Source organism: Arachis hypogaea, chromosome 3, assembly GCF_003086295.3.
Source record: "Arachis hypogaea cultivar Tifrunner chromosome 3, arahy.Tifrunner.gnm2.J5K5, whole genome shotgun sequence".
In the NCBI taxonomy this organism is placed as follows: domain Eukaryota; kingdom Viridiplantae; phylum Streptophyta; class Magnoliopsida; order Fabales; family Fabaceae; genus Arachis; species Arachis hypogaea.
In genome coordinates, this window is record NC_092038.1 from 44,688,088 (window position 1) to 44,708,678 (window position 20,591).

Sequence of the window (20,591 nt, forward strand, 5' to 3'; positions counted from 1 at the left end):
TGTTGCTTGTCCTCAAGCAACCAAAATTAGTACATGATTAAGATGTGAATTTGCATGAGAAGTAAGAGTTTGGTTATGCTTATGTTTATTCTTAAAGTGGGGCTTATCCATTGTAATTCTGAACAGTTTTGGCATCTCACTCTCCTTTGAATCAGAAGAATGTTACTGTCATTCGGAATTAGAATCCGGATAATATTATGAATTCTCTAGTTTTTTATACTTTAGTTTAATCCTTGAACACAGCAAAATTTCTTTCATTCTCTTTTCTTTAGTGCTTTGCACCTTGAGCCTAGCCGTGACTTTAAATGCTTTGTCTCAAGCTTCACTTGACACAAAAATACCACAAGCACTTAACTGTGGAACTCTCTTGAAGTTCTGATTTTTCTTTCAGTTACTCCCAAACAATGGTGCCCAAAGCCTTTGGCATATTCTACTAAATGCATTTGGTCTCGATTCTAAATATTCTATCTCAAGGAATGCTTGACACAAGAATACCACAAGCATATGGCTAGAAAAATAACTCTTTGAGCTTTTAATCATGTCAGACCTCCCTAGTCATTGATGCTCAGAGCCTTGGACCTTGCTTTTTAATTTTTTCTTTGTTGTTTCTTTTTGCTTCAAGGATTAACTTTCACTAGTTTCAGAGAAGTCATAATAGTTCTCTAAATTCTTGTTCCTTATACATCAACATCTTTTGATTCAAATTCAGATATGCACTGTTTATGTCATGCATTCAGGATTACAAAAAATACCACCACATTCAAGTTAATAAGACTATTCTTCAATATAAACTCAATCTCTCATGCAATATATCTTTTCTTTTCTTTTTAGATTCAAGCTCAGTGGGCGATACATGAGACACCCTTCAAAATTAAAATCAAATATCAAAATAAAAAAATAGCAAATTAAACTAGACCTAGGAATTGAAATAACAAATGATCATGCAATAACTAAAAGAAAACAGCAGAAAACTGGAATATAATATAGTAAGAACGGGAAGGAATATAGAATGAAAAGAACTCAACCACCTCAGTTATCCTAGTGGCTGTTTCATTTTTCAGGCTGTGCTCTTCCATGAAGATGATTCACCTCCCTTTGGTGCCATTAAAATAAACAGAAAATTCACAAGCGAAGCGACAATACCAAACTTAAAAGTTTGCTTGTCCTCAAGCAAAGAAGAATTGAAAACAGGTAGGGACATAAAAAATGCACGGAAGAGTAAAAACAAAAATTAGTACAAAAGGAGAAGAAAATAATAAAAGGATAAGAGAGGTTAAAATTAATTAAAATATATATACATATTTTATTTTTATATTCATATATATATTTGTAATTATATATATAGTTATTTATTTATTAATTTATTTATTTATGTATTTATATATAGTGATTATATATATATATATATATATATATATTTTGGGGGAGGGGGTAATAGACACATATCTATTAATATATAATAAGAATGTAGTAAGTAGTTCATTGCTTAACAAGTGGTGGTACATATGCTCGACAAGTGGATGTTCCCGTTGATTGACAGGTGGCTTTGATTTCACAAGGCAGACATCTCATGGCCAAGCGCGGCAAAATCTTTTACGGAGTTTCAAAATTTATAGAGCCCTATATAAGGTTCCCACAATCAGTTTATAAATTATTTCTTTCAAACACACATTTTAAAAGCTTATACATAACCTCATATGTGTTAGTTGTGTTAGAACATTTGGTTAATCCAAAGATGACAGAGGTGTTTGACAAGTTGATGGATGTCAATGCGCGAAAACTTGATTGGAAATTTCAAGTTTATGTTGTCCACCTTTGGGAAGTTCCTAATAGATTTAATATAAATGATATCAATGGAATATAGATTATTCTCTAAGACATTCAAGTAAGTTTGTTTAACTTTCTTTTTTATTTTTAAAGTTATTGGTTTTTTAGCAATCAAAGATTGATAATATGGCCGAATGATTTATATGGTAGAAGGATCCAAGCCTCAGTAACTAAACCTTTGGTCAAGAAATGGAGAGGGAAAATTCTAGAATTTAAGATGTACATCATGACCCATTTTATTGTGGTGGACAAAAATGAGAAAACCAAGACAACCAACAATAAATGGTCCATAAATTTCTCACATAGCACAACGGTTCAGCCTATTGCTAAACCAAGCTATTCTTTGAAAGCATTTTGCTTTAAACCCATTCCGGAGTTGCTGACTGTCGAAAAGCTGGAAGATTCAGTGCTTATAGGTAAGACTATAACTGATAAGTTCTTTTCAGATAAGATGTGAAATGTCACCGAGTTTTCTCATTTTGTTAGTTTTCATATTAACTTCAAATGTCGTGTAGATGTTATAGGGAAAGTGGTTGGTAAAGAGGATCCAAGACAACTGATAACTAGCAAAGGAAGAGAAACAAAAAGATTGGCTGTGATACTTGAGAACCTTGAGTAAGATAATAAATGACCAGTTTTGCTTTTATTGAATATTTATTTTTACACAAATAACGACCATTTGTCTATCTGAATGCTTTGCAGAAACAATAGTATTAGCTGTGTATTGTTTGGACATATGGTCAACCAAATACTCCCCATATCTAGAAGAAGGGAGGGTGGAGCCACTAATAGTTATATTATAGTTTTTTAAACCCAGCAGGTGGAATGGTATGATTAAAGCCATTAAATGATTTATATAGGGTGGCTATTAGTTGCATAAACATAATGGTTTTTGATGACTCACGACAAACTCTAATTTGTTTAAGAAAAAACATCAGTGCAAAGTCATTTTAATATATCCAAGTTACGTATTAACCCTGACCTTGATGAGGTTAAAGAGTTTCATAACAGGTTAGTGTGACATGTAATTAGGTCGGCTATGCAATTAAGTGATTTCTAATCATATTTATGCAATCAAACTTAGAACTTTGTAGGAAGCTTTATAGCAAAGCATCTAATTCTGCAAGGATTAGTCACGTTTCATCCCATGGGGATGTTTAGTCAAAACAATTGAGGAAGTTTTAAGCTCTACACAGGTGATGAATATAATATATACTATAACCCTGGATGTATAAAATCAGCACTGGATATGAATTTTGTATTTCGATTAATTTGTTTTCAGGAAGGACCTACATGGATTGCCGGTACTATTGTTTCGATCAATGTTGGGAAGGATGATTGGTTTTATAAATCCTGCCGAAAGTGTCCAAAGAAGGTAGACACCCCAATCGACAACAGATATGAGTGTGAAAAATGTGGCCACACTCATGGTAGCGCATCACTCAGGTGTGTTATATAATCTAAATATAATAGGTGGATGTTATTCTGTTGAATCTGGTCTGGATATAAGTGTTGAATATTGTATGAGTTTAAGTGTTGAATGAGTTTAACTGTTGAATCTGGTATGAGGTTAATTGACATTTTCTTTCAGGTTCAAGCTCTAGGTAATGGTATATGATGGAACAGGAAGCTTGATGTTGCTGATGTGGGACAGGAAAACGGTACAGCTTTGTGGAAGGCAAGCTGAGCAAATCAAGAATGAAGAAGTAATTCAAAACATTCATTAGTTTTTGTTTCTCTTATATGTTTATCACAATATTAACTTATTTTAGAGTCTACTGGATATTAATAGGCCATTGATGGAGAAGGTTATCCTCCAGCATTGGATAGCATGATGGATAGGAGATTACTTTTCAAATTAAATGTCAAAGCATCGAACATTAAGCAGTATGACCATGTTTATACAGTCATGAAAATATGTGATTATGAGGAAATTGTGGAGATCAACCACCCTAAAGCAGTTCCAAACATTGCTGCTGCTACTCTCACTGTATGCTCTTTTATCTAATGTTACTCCGGTGAATTATTTATTATTCAGTTAGAAGAATGTCTTATAATTTATAAGTGGTCTTCCCGTGGTCCCCTTTGTAGGATACTGGATGCAATGACTCACTTGATATATCGGCAGCGGTAGTTAATCTGCATAATGATACTGATTCTAAACTTTCTGTGGTGAGTAGTTATACTAACTTTTAATGAAGTTGGTTCCATTATTTTTAAAAAATTCAACTATGTATGAACACTATGAGAGTTTTCGTCAACAGGATGGTTTGAAAGATAGTGTCACAAGCCTCAAGTCCAAAACCCCTGCTAAAAGAGCTTCCGTGGGGCTAAAGCAATCAATGAATATCAATATTAACAATGAAGATGAGTTCGGGTTCTCTACCAACAAGTTTAGCTGAAAGGGTGAAAAGAGCCAGAAGATGCAAATTAATGACAGTGACAACTTAATATATCTATTTCACTTAGTAGTTTTTGTTGAGATATAGAGATGTGTTTTATTTCTTTCATGAGTATCCAGATTAGTATTGTTCGACTCAGTTTGATCAAGGATTTCAAAATTGTGTTCATTGTGTCTTTTTGAATTAGGATGAATGTGTCAGTGGGTAATTCATTTAAGTTACTATCAGTAAAGGGCAATGTATGGTTAATCCCATGATACAAGTTGTAACACCCTAACTATTAAAATATCACGCTTCCGGCTGCGCCACTCTGATAGCTCGGGTACTACAACTCTTAAAAGATTTAATACTAAAATATGAGCCTGTTTAAATCCTAAACCGAAATTTCAAAAGATACATCCAAACTTATAAACTTCACATATCAAAACTCCTATCCCTCTTGCAAAATTTATAATATTAATGGCAAGGGAAGAATAATAATAACTAAACTGAAATATCTTCTATCGCATAAGCCAAACTCAACTACTCTTCATAAGCTTTTTCGTCCATATCCTGAAAAGAAAAGTCTGTAGGGGGTGAGAACCTAACCACATGGTCTCACTAGATTTTCAGAGTTTATTATAAGAAGATATATAGTAGGTAAATTATTTTTCAAACTCAGTGATTAAGTATTCAGAAATCCAAAACACAGTTTTTCCTATAAAAGAAAATTAAAAGTTTCCTAACAGTATGAATGACCAATCTGTTCCAAACATAGGTTCATTAAGTCTATGCTGAACCAGCTTGATTTTTCATACTTTACTAATAAATCAGTCAGAAACCAATCACAGCCTTCAACTCAGCAACTCAAAAAATTCCACAACCAAATCATAATCTCATCATCAATACCCAAACTTAAATGTACCACAACAGAAACAAACACAAGCAAAACATACGAGGAAGACACAGGTATAGATTACAGGCACAGCAAATAGCTCAGATAGCAGTTAATAACAGTTAAGCAGTTAGGCAGATCCAAACAAATTCAAACTCAAGAAAAGCATACAAATGCATATGGTGAATGCCTATCTTATGGCTGTTGAAATCAACTGTCGGTTACGTAGCCATCCCGACATGTTCTCAAGTTCAAAACTACACCATGGGGAGAATCCCCAAGCTGACATGGGGAAAAGAACGCTCCCAAGCTCAAATATATCCATGGGACGAATCCCAAGCTGACATGGCGAGAAGAGACCACACCCCAAGCTGACATGGGAAACAATACCCCAAGCTGACATGGGGAAACAACGCCCCCAACTCACTACTAACCACTAGAAAAATCCTGGCTGACATGGGGGCAACGCCCCAAGCTCAATATATTCAATAATTTCTCATAATTATCATTTTCATTTCCGATACTAATTCATATCTCATTGTCATTCAGTTATTCAAAAAATCATACTCAAAATCAATCCTCACTCTTATACTCATTCTCATCATACCACTTGTTACTTTCTTCAATAATTCGGATTCAAAATATAATTCATTCTTTTCAAAATAAATCAAGTACCAAACGTAAACTTTTTCTTTATAATTTCCAAAAATAAAATTATAAAATCCTTGAAAATCTAAATCTTTATAAATAACCATTTTTAAACAAAGTCTCCAAATTTTATAAAAATTTGGACAGCATCTCCTCTAAAATTCGGACTATGCCACCCTTACGGGTCCCATCAAAACCACATTTTTCAACCCATTCTCAACTAGTTTTCAATATCAAATCCTTTCCAAATCAAACCAAATCCCAACGTTAAACATCTTCCAGTAATTCAAGAAAAATCAATTCAATAACGACCAACTTAACAAACCAAAATAGCAAATCAAAATAACTAGCTTCCTCAATAATTCAGTAAACCAATCAAATAAATAATTATAGCCATCCAAATAGTTCAATTCAATTCATAAAACTCATGTAATTATAAAAAAATATTTTTCATACTATTATCGACTTATAACAACTCTTAAAAGTAAAATGAATTTTAAGAAAATGCCCCTACCTTGATAAGTCGAGTTCCATACCCCAACGCATCACAAAAAAGTCCTTTCTCTCGACCTGCGATCAACGAAAGCCGCAAACCTCAGTTCAAACCATTCTTACAGCAACCACAACAATATTTATGCAACATGTAATATTTAGAACTCGAACCTATGTAACCAAACCTCAGAATCTATAACCAAACACAATAGAAAACTAACGCAAGGGTTTCCGAAACTTAATTACTTACTGAAATAGAAAAATGATGCAGTAGACAACTCCAAGCACGACATGCAACCACTGATACTCAACCCAAGCCATAGGGAGAATGGCCGAACTGAAGCAGCGGCGGTCTCCGAACCAGTTCAGCGGCAGCCCCGGCAGCCACCTCAAGTGGCAGCGGTGTTTGGAGTCCGGCAACATCAACTGAAACTAACATGCAATGACAATAACTCTTCCGGAATCTCAATGAAACGTAAACCAAACTCAAAAATCTTACCGGCAGTTCTTTTTTTTCGACGACAGCAGCGGGTCTCGGGAGGCGACGGCAGAAACACGACGGCGTCTCCACGGCGGCAGCTCCCTCACGGCATGTCTCTCTCTCTCTCGGGACTGGCGACGACGCAGGCTAGAGTTGATGGCACGACGAACATTGGCGGCGGTAGTGCCAGGCTCTGCTCTGGCGACGCCCTTCCCTTACTGCTCTCTCGGATCTCGCTCTCTCTTCTGTCAACAGCGGCGGCGCTGAAGGAACGGCGATGGCACCTCGATGGCATCTCCTCCTTCCCGATGCTGCTCTCTCTCTCTTCGCGAAGTGGTGGTAGCTTGCAGGGACGACGACGACGATGCAATGGCAGTGGTGCAGCCCAGCGCGTCGGCGTGGTCTCCCCTTTCCCCTTCTCTCCTTCTCCGCGAATCCCGCTTCTCCCTTCCCTTTCTATTTTTTCTTTCTTTCTTGTATTTGGTTGTTGCTCTGTGTGTGTGATGAGTGTGGTGCGTTGTGTGTGTTGTGCTGAGTGAGGAGAGTGACGGAAGGTGTGGGTGAGGTGATTGTGTGGGTAGAAATTAGAGTTAGAGATAGTTTAGTAATTTTGAATAAAATTAGGGATAATAGAGTAATTGAAAATCTATTTTAATCTAACAATAATATTTATAAAAATAATATCTAATTATCAAATTATAATTTATTTTTAAATAAATACTCAAATACAAGAATTAGAGATAATATAATTAATTTTCTTCATTTATGAAACTTAAAGTATTAATTACAAAGATATCTATTTAAATAAAATCATATAAAAATCTTATTATTTTACAACTACTAATTTTATAATTTAAATATAGAAAATAATTTGATAATTTTAAATTAGATAAAATTCTAATATAAATAGCCAAATATCATTGTTTATGAATTTTTAAGACTTCAAATTGTAAGTAAGAAGATAACTCAATAATTATAGAGTTTAGATAAAACCTTAATTTATTTCATATCCAATCAATCAGGACTGTCTTTAATTACCTTTAATAAAATAATTTCTAAAATTAAAAAATGTAAATAAATATATATTGATTTGAAATTAAATTAAAATTGGACTTTTCAAAAGTTTTGGGTGTTACATTCCACCCACCTTATAAAATTTTTCGTCCTCAAAAATTAAAGGAATACACAAGGTAATACAAAGAATTAGTATTCTACTTTCTAAATGCTTTTTAGAAAAGTAAGAAAATTTAGCATATATATATATATATATATATATATATATATATATATATATTCAAAAATTGAATAATTATAAGATTTAAATATAGAGGTAAAGTATGGTGTAAGGCAAATGATACAAGATTGGCTTGATGCAAAAAGGTTATATGGTTTCAAGATTTTACAAAAACTTGAAAGAACAAAATAGGGTGCAGTTTAAGAAGGCATCCACAAAGCAAAGTGATAGTTAACGTGGCAAAAGGCTATAAAGCAGGTTGGTATAAAAACAACAGATGAAATGTTCGCTCACGGATCTTGTACTCACTTCGGGACTTCAACTCTCCAACTCCATCAATCACTTCACAACCCCATAATCGGTCACAAGCCCAGTACCCGCAAACTCCTTTCGCAAGAAACGAAACTCCTACAACTTCTCATAACATTACGCACTTACCGCTTCATCTTTTCATATTCACGAACAGCATTCTAAGGAGACTAATGTTTCGTTCACTACGCCTAGAGGTCATACGTGACTCTAAAGCAGTCCCCGAGTTATTTAGAAGGATACAAGATCTCCGAAAAGAAAGACAAGTGATAAGGACAGCACTCACAAAAGATTTGAAGGACTGCTGAGATCGTAAGTAAACAAAGATGTACAAGCAATGAAGAATGTTGGGATGAAAATCAAATCACAAGTTTTAAAAAGGATTTCGAATCAAAGAAATTCAACAGGAACAATAAGAAGAAAATAGTACAACAGTTTGAAACAAAATTAAGCCGAGTCAATGATGTATGATATCGTAGGGGAAAAAAAACTAAAGCCAATGATAATGCTCACAAAGTTTTAAAAGTATGACTAGAAATGCGTTCGAATATATTGTTCATAAAAGAATGCGAAACTTGCAAAAAAATCCATTTTGCGGTCTAAAAGAGAAGATAAGCAACAAACATCCTTCGAAAGAACAAAAGCATGAATGTGGCTTTATTCCAATATAAATTCAAGTTGAAATAAACTATCCAAAATTTGATAAAGAAAAAATTAATTTTGGCTAAGGGCAAAATTATATTTTCTCAAATATTTTGAAAAGTATTTTTGGTACCGACAAGACAAGGCATACATGAAAACTGCATTCTGGTTGGAAGGAAACCTAAGATAAAGTTTTGCTCAAGAAAAGGGATAGAGGACGCACTACAAACAAATAGGTTTAAATTGCATACAAAATTTTCAAAGTGTACGGTAAAGGAATATAGGATGAGTTAAAAGCGATTTTATTAAAACTTCAAGAGATAGTTTTGTCACACTAAAACAGGTTAAACCACAGCAAAGAGAAGATAACTGAAATCAAGACAATGTTCACAAGATTTTAAGAGGATGATATAGTACACACTTGAATAGGGCATCCTTTAACAATGGACAAAACTAAGAAAATCATTTCACCTTCTCAAAGAAAGATATCAGACAAACATTTCCCAAAAGGAGTTGCATTATGCCAAGACAAATTTAAGTCAAAATAAAATATAAAAAGCTTGTAAAACGAAAATTAACTAGGACAATTGCAAAATCTTTCTTTTTGAACCTTGGAAGATAATCAAGTACATAATCAAATAAGAATATACATAGAAAACTGTAGCATGGTTGAAAAAATTTTAAGTTGCATTCAACCCACATAAAAGGTTTTTTTTCTTTCAAAATCCCTATAAGTACATGCAAAAGTAAAAGCAATCTTTTCGAGACTTTCAAAGACTGTTTGTGGGCATAATCAGGCAGAGAAGAATAAAAATGAAACTTCTTTAAAAAATCCTAAGTAGGAATTCAAAGAAAATACTATTAAGTCACAAAGCATCACAACAGAGCAAGATGCAATTAAGATACAAAACATGGAGTAGAAGAATCAAACCGTATAATTAGGTCACTACGAATAGTAACTCTTAAGGTACAAACCACTTAAGATTAAAGGATTGTGCGTGTGTTTCTTAAGAGGAATATTCCAAAAGATTCAAGTAAACTGTAAGGAACACAATCACGCAGAAAGCAAATCAAATCAGAACTTCTTTAAAAGAGTCTAAAACAAAAACTTTGAAAGGATTAAATAAATTGTTGTGCATCGCAACGGTGTAGGTTCAACTCACTTCAAGGGTTTCTTAGCTCATGTAGAGGAATGCGAAATCAATTACCACATTACAAAAATCAAAAGGGGAAACTAAGAACACTATCAACTAGGTTATGCGTAAGGAAATTCAAATTGCTTTTGAAAAAGTAGTGAAGCAAGTGATTTCAAGATGAAGAAAAGAAAGACTAATGATACGTCACATAACGTGGCACGATTCATAGCGCATCTGTTAATAACAGTTAGAAAGGAACACAGAGCTCATAAGTGAGGGTAGCTAAAATCAATGGTTAATGTTTCTAGAGATCTATAAATCATTTATGGCACCAGCACAAATTCCAGATCAAGTCAAGGAGTATAAAATTCATAAAGATGGCTATTAACATTGACAAGGGTAAATATCCCAAAATTTTCAAGTAACAACCAAATACAGAACTAAGCAAAGACAATGTATGAATGGTAAGATAAAGTTGGCAATTGAATCAATCAGATTTCATGAAGGAAATAATAAATAAGGAATTCCAATGCAATTGACAGAGAATGAGATAAAACTAAGCATGAATAAAGGATTATACGCCGAAACGGAATTAACTTCAAAGTTAATTTCTAACGCTCTCAAAACCACGATATGCATTACCTATTACTCGTATATCATCTATGATAATCCATTAGTGCTTCCATATACATAATTCACTAGTGTTAAGCCGGCCAAACTTAATACCAGAAATTATGCAATGCAAGACTAACGGCATTAATCAATAGATCGTCATGTGCATAAATCTCTAACTCTCGTTACCAGCACAAGACCTATGACATGACAAACACTCAGAGTATGCAATGAAGCATAATCAGTCCATTCCTCAGGCTCTACAGGAAAGACTGCTCTAATACCATAATGTAACACCCTAACTATCAAAATATCACGCTTCCAGTTGCGCCACTCTGATAGCTCGGGTATTACAACTCTTAAAAGATTTAATACTAAATTATGAGCCTGTTTAAATCCTAAACCGAATTTTCAAAAGATACATCCATACTTTTCAATACAAATTACAATACTTACAAATAATATATATATATATATATATATATATATATATATATATATATATATATATACATATCATAACAATATATAAACTTCACATATCAAAACTCCCATCCCTCTTGTAAAAGTTATAATATTAATGGTGAGGGAAGAATAATAATAACTAAACTGAAACATCTTCTATCGCATAAGCTAAACTCAACTACTCTTCATAAGCTCTTTCGTCCATATCCTGAAAAGAAAAGTCTGTAGGTGGGTGAGAACCTAACCATATGGTCTCACCATAGATTTTCAGAGTTTATTATAAGAAGATATATAGTAGGTAAACTATTTTTCAAACTCAGTGATTAAGTATTCAGAAATCCAAAACACAATTTTTCCTATAAAAGAAAATTAAAATTTTCCTAACAGTATGAATGACCAATCTGTTCCAAACATAGGTCCATTAAGTCTATGCTGAACCAGCTTAATTTTTCATACTTTACTAATAAATCAGTCAGAAACCAATCACAGCCTTTAACTCAGCGACTCAAATAATTCCACAACCAAATCATCATCTCATCATCAATACCCAAACTCAAATGTACCACAACAGAAACAATAACAAGCAAAACATACAAGGAAGACACAGATATAGATTACAGTTACAGCAAATAGCTCAGATAGCAGTTAATAACAGTTAAGCAATTAGGCAGACCCAAACAAATTGAAACTCAAGCAAAGCATACAAATGCATATGGTGAATGCCTATCCTATGGCTGTTGATATCAACTTTCGGTTACGTAGCCATCCCGACATGTTCTCAAGTTCAAAACTAGACCATGGGGAGAATCCCCAAGCTGACATGGGGAAAAGAACGCCCCCAAGCTCAAATATATCCATGGGACGAATCCTAAGCTGACGTGGCGAGAAGAGACCACACCCCAAGCTGACATGGGAAAACAATACCCCAAGCTGACATGGGGAAACAACGCCCCAAACTCACTAGTAACTACTGGAAAAATTCCGGCTGACATGGGGGCAATGCCCCAAGCTCAATATATTCAATAATTTCTCATAATTATCATTTTCATTTCCGATACTAATTCATATCTCATTGTCATTCAGTTATTCAAAAAATCATACTCAAAATCAATCCTCACTCTCATACTCATTCTCATCATACCACTTGTTACTTTCTTCAATAATTCGGATTCAAAATATAATTCATTCTTTTCTAAATAAATCAAGCACCAAACGTAAACTTTTTCTTTATAATTTCCAAAAATAAAATTATAAAATCCTTAAAAATATAAATCTTTCTAAATAACCATTTTTAAACAAAGTCTCCAAATTTTATTAAAATTTGGACAGCATCTCCTCTAAAATTCGGACTATACCACCCTTGCGGGTCCTATCAAAACCACATTTTTCAACCCATTCTCAACTAGTTTTCAATATCAAATCCTTTCCAAATCAAACCAAATCCCAACGTTAAACATCTTCCAATAATTCAAGGAAAATAAATTCAATAACGACCAACTTAACAAACCAAAATAGCAAATTAAAATAACTAGCTTCCTCGATAATTTAGTAAACCAGTCAAATAAATAATTACAGCCATCCAAATAGTTCAATTCAATTCATAAAACTCATATACTTATAAAAATATATTTTTCATACTATTATCGACTTATAACAACTCTTAAAAGTAAAATGAATTTTAAGAAAACGCCCCTACCTTGATAAGTCGAGTTCCATAACCCAACGCATCACAGAAAAGTCCTTTCTCTCGACCCGCGATCAACGGAAGCCGCAAACTTCAATTCAAACCATTCTTGCAGCAACCACAACAACATTTATGCAACATGCAATATTCAGAACTTGAACATATGTAACCAAACCTCAGAATCTATAACCAAACACAACAAAAAACTAACGCAAGGGTTTTCGAAACTTAATTACTTATTGAAATAGCAAAACGAAGCAGCCAAAAACTCCAAGCACGACATGCAAGCACTGATAATCAACCCAAGCCAGAGGGAGAATGGCCGAACTGAAGCAACGGCGGTCTCCGAACCGGTTTGGCGGCAGCCCCAGCAGCCACCTCAAGTGGCAGCGGCGTTTGGACTCCAGTGACAGCAACTGAAACTAACATGCAATGACAATAACTTTTCCGGAATCTTAATGGAAAGTAAACCAAACTCAAAACCCTTACCAGCAGTGCTTTTTTTTAATAACTCAATCAATTGTGGATTAGACTTGCTAGCCCTTATCCCTTATGCATATATACTTCTTGGGAATTGATTTATTTTGACCAAGCAATTACATTCATTTAGATAGTTGCATATAGGTAGAGTGCATTTAGTTAGTTTCCATTGAATAAATTCCATACCCTTACTTCATTCTTGGTTTAAGCATGAGGACATGCTTGGTTTAAGTGTGGGGAGGTTGATAAACCCTATTTGTAGGGTTTATCTTGTATTGATTTAAAGGAATTTTATGACCTTTTACCCACATTTATTCAATGAAATAGCATGGTATCATGATTGTCTCCCAATTTGTGCTTAAGTGTGAAAACATGCTTTCTAGACCTTAAATTAGTTAATTTTAATTCACCTTTGATTCCACTAGATGCCTTGATTTGTTTGTTAAGTGATTCCAGGTTGAAAAGGGCTAGGGAAGGATCAAATGAGTGAAAGGAAAGCATACAAAGTGGAGAAGATCATGAAAAACTAAAGAATTGAACTCGCCCATGGACGCGCGCGTGCACCAGGCGCTTACGCGCACCTTGCAAATTATCCCATGGATGCGTACACGTGCTGTGCGCGTATGCGTCGATACTGATACTTGATTTTTAAGTGAATTCGCGCCCAGCAAATTCTCAGGAGTTGTGGGGCCCAATCCCAACCAACTTTGGCACCAAAGATGCTATTTAAAGCCAATGATTGAAGAGCAAAGGGACTGGGGATCATTTTTACACATTAGGATTAGTTAGAGTTAGTTTTAGAGAGGGAAGCTCTCACTTCTCTCTAGGATTAGGATTAGGATTAGGTTTAGTTCTTAGATCTAGGTTTTCATTCACTCTTTCTTCTACCTCCACTTCTCAATTCTTTGTTGTTACATTCATTCTTCTTCTATTCTTTTGTTGTAATCTCCTTTATGTTGCTTCTATATTTTGTTGTAGATCTACTATTGTTCCTTCCATTTTCTTCCAATTCAATTCAAGGTAATTCATAATAATTGTGTTTCCTTTGATTGTTGTTGTTAATTCCTTTCAATAATTATTGTTAGATTCTATTCTTGTTGTCAATTTGCTTTGCTTTTCTTTTGTACCTTCCAATTGTTTGACGAAATGCTTGGTTGGGTTTTAGTGTAGGTTTTGTTCCTCTTGGCCTAGGTAGAGTAATTAGTGACTCTTGAGTTATCTAATTTCTTTGTTGATTGATAATTAGAAGTTGCTAATTGATTTAAATGCCTTTAAAGCTAGTCTTTCCTTTAGGAGTTGATTAGGACTTGAGGAATCAAATTGATTCATCCACTTGACTTTCCTCCATGGTTAGAGGTTAACTAAGTGGTAGCAATGAATAATTTGTGGTCACAATTGAGGAGGATGACTAGGATAGGATTTCTAGTTCTCATATCTTGCCAAGAGTTTTGTTAGTTGTTAGTTTATTTTCTTTGCCATTTATAATTCTTGTCTAAAATATTAAAAAACCCAAAATATCTCATAACCAATAACAAGGCACTTTATTGTAATTCCTAGGGAGAACGACCCGAGGTTTAATACTTTGGTTCATAAATTTAGGGGTTTGTTTTAGTGACAAACAATCTTTTGTATGAAAGGATTATTGATTGGTTTAGAACTATACTTGCAACGAGAATTCATTTGTGAAATTCTAAACCACACAAAAGTCCAATCATCAGCGCGTCTCTCTCTCTCTCGCGACTGGCGACGGTGCAAGCTAGAGGTGACGGCACGACGAACAGTGGCGACGGCAATGCCAGGCTCTCCTCCAGCGACGCCCTTCCCTCACTGCTCTCTCGGATTTCGCTCTCTCCTCTGTCAACAGCAACAGCACTGAAGGAACGGCGATGGCACCTCAGCAGCGTCTCCTCCTTCCCGACGCTGCTCTCTCTCTCTCTCTTCGTGAAGCGGTGGTAGCTTGCAGGGACGACGATGATGACGCAACGGCGGTGGTGCAGCCCAGCGTGCCGGCATGGTCTCCCCTCTCCCCTTCTCTCCTTCTTCGTGAATCCCTCTTCTCCCCTCCCTTTCTATTTCTTTTTCTTTCTTTTATTTGGTTGTTGCTGTGTGTGTGATGAGTGTGGTACGTTGTGTGTGTTGTGCTGAGTGAGGAAAGTGACGGCAGGTGTGGGTGAGGTGAGTGTGTGGGTAGAAATTAAGGTTAGGGATAGTTTAGTTATTTTGAATAAAATTAGGGGTAATAGAGTAATTGAAAACCTATTTTAATCAAACAATAATATTTATAAAAATACTATCTAATTATCAAATTACAATTTATTTTCAAATAAATACTCAAATACAAGAATTAGAGATAATATAATTAATTTTCTTCATTTATGAAACTTAAAGTATTAATTACAAAAATATCTATTTAAATAAAATCATATAAAAATCTTATTATTTTACAACTACTAATTTTATAATTTAAATATAAGAAATAATTCGATAATTACAAATTAGATAAAATTCTAATATAAATAGCCAAATATCATTATTTATGAATTTTTAAGACTTTAAATTGTAAGTAAGAAGATAACTCAATAATTATAGAGTTTAGAAAAAACCTTAATTTATTTCATATCCAATCAATCAGGACTGCCTTTAATTACCTTTAATAAAATAATTTCTAAAATTAAAAATGTAAATAAATATATATTGATTTGAAATTAAATCAAAATAGGACTTTTCAAAAGTTTTGGGTCTTACACAAGTTGATCTTAATTAAGTTTGGCAATATATAGTGGCATTGAATTTAATTCTATAAAGTGGGTAATTTATATTTCATAAGCATGGAAGAACAAGTTTTTAATCTACACATATTAATTAATCTGAGCGAGCAAAGAAATATAATAAGAATGATATATTGTAGTATAGGCAATACCTGGTAATTAGAATTCGCATCTATACAAGTATTATGCTGTAGACAATACCTGGTGAAATATCAAAGATATCAGAAAATGAGTATATAATTAGTTGAGATGAAAAAATAATTAGTAGATGAAGTATTAAGTTATAACTCATATACAAGTAACAAAATTGTACTAGGAAATTGATACTTGTTTCAGTAAAATTAGTGTAATAAGGATTTTGATTTATATAGTTTGTTCTTATTAACAAAATAATATATGGTGTGTTCTTATTAATAGCAGATGGATATATCAGAATATATAAATTTGATTAATTAGGTGGAGCAAAATATGATATGGTGGAGTAGATTTACATAAGATATAACAAAGTACAAATTTTCGACATATAGAAGAAAGGATTCACGCTGAGATTTCACTTTAACGAGGCCTTAATTGGAATGAAGATTGGTTTATATGTGCAGCTTAAATTGTAGCAAATTTTGTTTCAAATTATAGGAAACTAATACATCTTTATGACATATCACATGTTCTTTTGAAAACTAACTAATCCAAGCCTGTTGATGGATGAAGAGTTATATCATCTAAAACACATAAAAATAGAAATCACATGGCAAGAAGACAGGCAACCATAGGTGTAAGAGATCAAGTTCAATTGATAGATTGACTCATGGCCATCAATGAGGTTTTAAGCATTTTTTGGATACACACTATATCAACCTTTGTACTTATAGCTATAGCCACTAATACGTCTAAGACAGATGATAGGTAGCAGTGTTCTTTTTTCAACACGATTAAAAAGCAAAATATATACTAAATGTTAAAGTATAGCCCAAAATGTTTAAATTTCAAACATCAAAATGACAAATCAAAAGGTTCTACGACCAAAATGGTTAATTGTCATTTACTACAACCTTGATATCCGTGTAGAAAGTAAGGATGAGTATAAGAAAATTACACAGTTTAACCAATTGCAAATAGAATTGACTATAACTCAAAAGTTAAAATAATCCTATAATTGACAAGTGGGTAATTGAATTCAGTTTTATAAAATGGGTAATTTATATTTCATTAGCATGGAAGAACAAGTTTTGAATCTACACATTAATTAATCTGAGCGGGCAAAGAAATATAATAAGAATGATATATTGTAGTATAGGCAATATATGATAATTAGAATACGCATCTATACAAGTATTATGGTGTAGGAAATACCTGGTGAAATATTAAAGATATAAAAAATGAGTATATAATTACTTAAGATGAAAAAATAATTAGTAGATGAAGTATTAAGTTATAACTTATATACAAGTAACAAAATTGTACCAGAAAATTGATTCTTGCTTTAGTAAAATTAGTGTAATAAGCATTTTAATTTATATGGTTTCTTCTTATTAACAAAATAATATTTGGTATGTTCTTATTAATAAGTGATGGATATATCAGAATATATAAATTTGATGAATTAGGTAGAGCAAAATATGATATGGTGGAGCAGATTTACATAAGATATAACGAAGTACAAATTTTCAACATATAGAAGAAAAGATTCAAACTGGGATTTCAGTTTAACGAGGCCTTAATTGGAATGAAGAATTGGTTTACATGTGCAGCTTAAATTTTAGTAGATTTTGCTTCAAATTATAGGAAACTAATACATCTTTATGACATATCACATGTAGGGTTAGAAAACTAACAAGTCCAAGCCTGTTGATGCATGAAGAGTTATATCAGCAAAAACACATGTAGATAGACAGACAACCATAGGTAAAAGAGATCAAGTTCAATGGATAGATTGACTCATGGCCATCAACTAGGTTTTAAGCATTTTTTGATACACACTATATCAACTTTTGTACTTATAGCTATAGCCACTGATACGTTTAAAATAGATGACATGTAGCAGTGTTCATTTTTCAACACAGTTAAAAAACAAAATATATACTATATATTGAAGCATAGCCCAAAATGCTTAAATTTCAAACATCAAAATGACAAATCAAAAGGTACTACGATCAAAATGGTTAATTGTCATTTACTACAAGCTTTATATTCGTATAGCAAGTAAGGATGAGCAAAAGAAAATATGAGCAAAAGTTGACAGCTAGCCATAGGTGTAAAAGATCAAGTTCAATTGACAGATTGACTCAAGGCCAAGAATGAGGTTATAAGAATTTTTTGGATACACACTATATCAACATTTTTACTTATAGCTATAGCCACTAAGACATTTAAGACAGTTGACAGTTAATGGTGTTCAATTTTTAACACAGTCAAAAAGCAAAATATATAGTATATGTTGAATCATAGCTCAAAATGCTTAAATTTCATACATCAAAATGACAAATCAACAGGAACTATGACCAAAATGGTTAATTGTCATTTACTCAAGCAACCTCTTCATTCTCTTTTACCAAAGTTTCCAGTTTCCTATTGATGTTTATAGCTTCAACCTCACAACGTTCCACAGTAAATTTTAACCTATTCCTCTTCTCATGCAAGGCTTTTAGTTGCACCTCGAATTCATTGATTTCTTTTGACATCTCACTGACCCTTTCTTTTTCTTTAGTAATTGAAGCAGAAAAGTGTCCTATTTGGCCTTTGCTACTTTTAATTTCTCTTGAAGTCCATTCTTTGAGTCAATCAATCTTTGAGGATTGTCTAACACTTCTTGAACAGGTGGAAAATCATTGAGAAAATCTTTATAGAAGTGACTAATCTTAGTAACCAAAGAGTGAAGATCTTTAGGAACGTGTGATGGCTCTATTATTTGGCCTAATTGAGCCACATAGGCAAGAACCTAATTCTTCATGTTAACATTCCTACTAAAGTGATGATAAGATTGATAGTGTAGTCACAAATAGGTCTATTCTAAAGTGACAGGTATTACCAATAGATTTTTCAAATAATCAGCAAGAATAATATACGGTCTTAGTTGAATAATCACAAAAAAGGTTAACTGCTATACATGCCAATGATCTCTCAAAAGAAAGTATGAATGAATTGATTAATTATCATTGTGGAGGAGGTTGATATTTATGTAAATATATATATAAAAAAGGGATAAAAAAGGCCATGGTTCACAAAGAGTATATAAAAGTGACACTTTCTCAGTCTATTATCGAAGCTTATCATATAAGTTTAATGTTTTAATAGTTGGTTAAAATAAAGTGATTTGATGAATTTCTTTATGCTCAAAGCCCCAACTAAGATGGGTAAATAAATTAGGAGATTGTACTAGGTTTAAAAATTTTTAAACAATGTGTACTATAACATCTAATGGTCAATAATGTATATCAAGTAGAGATTCCTTTGGCAAAAATATGATAAGGATTATTTCCTAATGGAGTAAGACTTGGTGGTTTTAGCAAATAGTGGTTGATCAAAGTGTATTCTTTAAAGTGACATAGGTTAATGTCCCTTGGATAAAGACTACATACATCATTATCATCAAAGGATTATTTAATGGTATTTTAATAATCTGATTTAGAGTAGCTTTGTCAGCACTTATACACTATTACGTGTAAACACAAATTTTTAAGTAGCATAGCCTATCTGTTAAAGAGCAATAAGTGTCCAGCGTAACATATATCAATAATAGTCCATAAATGGTACTTGAAATTACATTTGAATTTGAGTGGGCCAGAGGTCAAAATATACATATACATGTTTACTTAACTTATTACCCAACATATCACACTTTTTGGCGGTGAGGTTTAACTTTATCAGCTAGGTAATGAGTGCTAACATAATATAGTAGGTCAATTTGCTTACCAATCTTATCAATATTATGTGAGCAATCAGAGATTAAGCTTTTTTTTAGGTAATCGTGCCAACAAAATGACAAAAGTGTAAGTGTGTAACCTATTAGCAGTATGAGCTAAAAGGAAGCATTGGAAAAACCCAATACACAATGTGACCCACACAACGGTGGAGGAACTAGATTATAATTATACTTCATAAATACAATCTCAAAAAAGGATGGTCCAAACAAAACTATCTCAATAATGTCGTATATAAACAATATTAAAGACAGAGCAGTGGATGCAAAACAGAAGCTACATTCTATCTTCCTAAAGACTATTAGTCAAAACTCCAGCTCTTGCATACCAATAATGAGTGATTTTCTACCCACGAGGACTCCTCTTCCTCATCTTGGTGAGGACCTAATATAGAGAATACTTGTGAAGGCTGACCCAAAGACGATCGGCAAGTGCAGGACTGCACACCAACATTTGTGAAAGAAAACTACAAAGAAAACAAGGAACAAAACAAGAGTGTTATCATTGGGATAGGTTATCCTCCAAGCGATCAAAACTCTCTATGGTTTATTAGAGCCTTTGTGGATGACGGCCGTTAGGTACAATTCAACGTCCCGATGGATATAAACCAATTCGGTTTT

At 33.4% G+C, this 20,591-nt stretch overlaps 1 protein-coding gene and 1 long non-coding RNA gene across 4 annotated transcripts in view; one reads left to right on the plus strand and one right to left on the minus strand.

Moving 5' to 3' along the window:
• The first annotated feature begins 2,071 nt into the window (after window positions 1-2,071).
• Window positions 2,072-4,483, plus strand: LOC140183787 (uncharacterized). Its single transcript, XM_072232943.1, has 7 exons — window positions 2,072-2,243; window positions 2,343-2,442; window positions 3,110-3,273; window positions 3,419-3,533; window positions 3,620-3,817; window positions 3,919-3,999; window positions 4,092-4,483. Exons 4-7 carry the CDS (start codon window positions 3,435-3,437, stop codon window positions 4,227-4,229), a joined length of 516 nt encoding a protein of 171 aa, XP_072089044.1. The 5' UTR covers window positions 2,072-2,243; window positions 2,343-2,442; window positions 3,110-3,273; window positions 3,419-3,434; the 3' UTR covers window positions 4,230-4,483.
• The window catches only part of LOC112790480 (uncharacterized), a 30,419-nt gene continuing 14,240 nt past the window's right edge, over window positions 4,413-20,591 (minus strand). The window contains exons 4-8 of one of the 3 annotated variants that reach the window (XR_003196652.3): window positions 16,207-16,255; window positions 6,743-7,255; window positions 6,494-6,669; window positions 6,266-6,321; window positions 4,413-4,781 (exon numbers count right to left, since the gene is read on the minus strand). This is a non-coding gene — a long non-coding RNA (uncharacterized lncRNA). Of the gene's footprint in view, window positions 4,782-6,265; window positions 6,322-6,493; window positions 6,676-6,742; window positions 7,256-11,197; window positions 11,345-12,818; window positions 12,915-13,042; window positions 13,229-16,206; window positions 16,256-20,591 lie in introns of those variants that run through there. The other 2 variants (XR_003196647.3, XR_003196650.3) reach the window with 2 other exon arrangements.

Excerpts from the sequence above, each read along its gene's own strand:
- LOC140183787 (XM_072232943.1), top strand. The coding sequence starts at position 3,435 with ATGGTATATGATGGAACAGGAAGCTTGATGTTGCTGATGTGGGACAGG. Across the intron at positions 3,534-3,619 it reads AGCAAATCAAGAATGAAGAA|GCCATTGATGGAGAAGGTTA; the intron begins GTAATTCAAAAC and ends GGATATTAATAG. Across the intron at positions 3,818-3,918 it reads TTGCTGCTGCTACTCTCACT|GATACTGGATGCAATGACTC; the intron begins GTATGCTCTTTT and ends TCCCCTTTGTAG.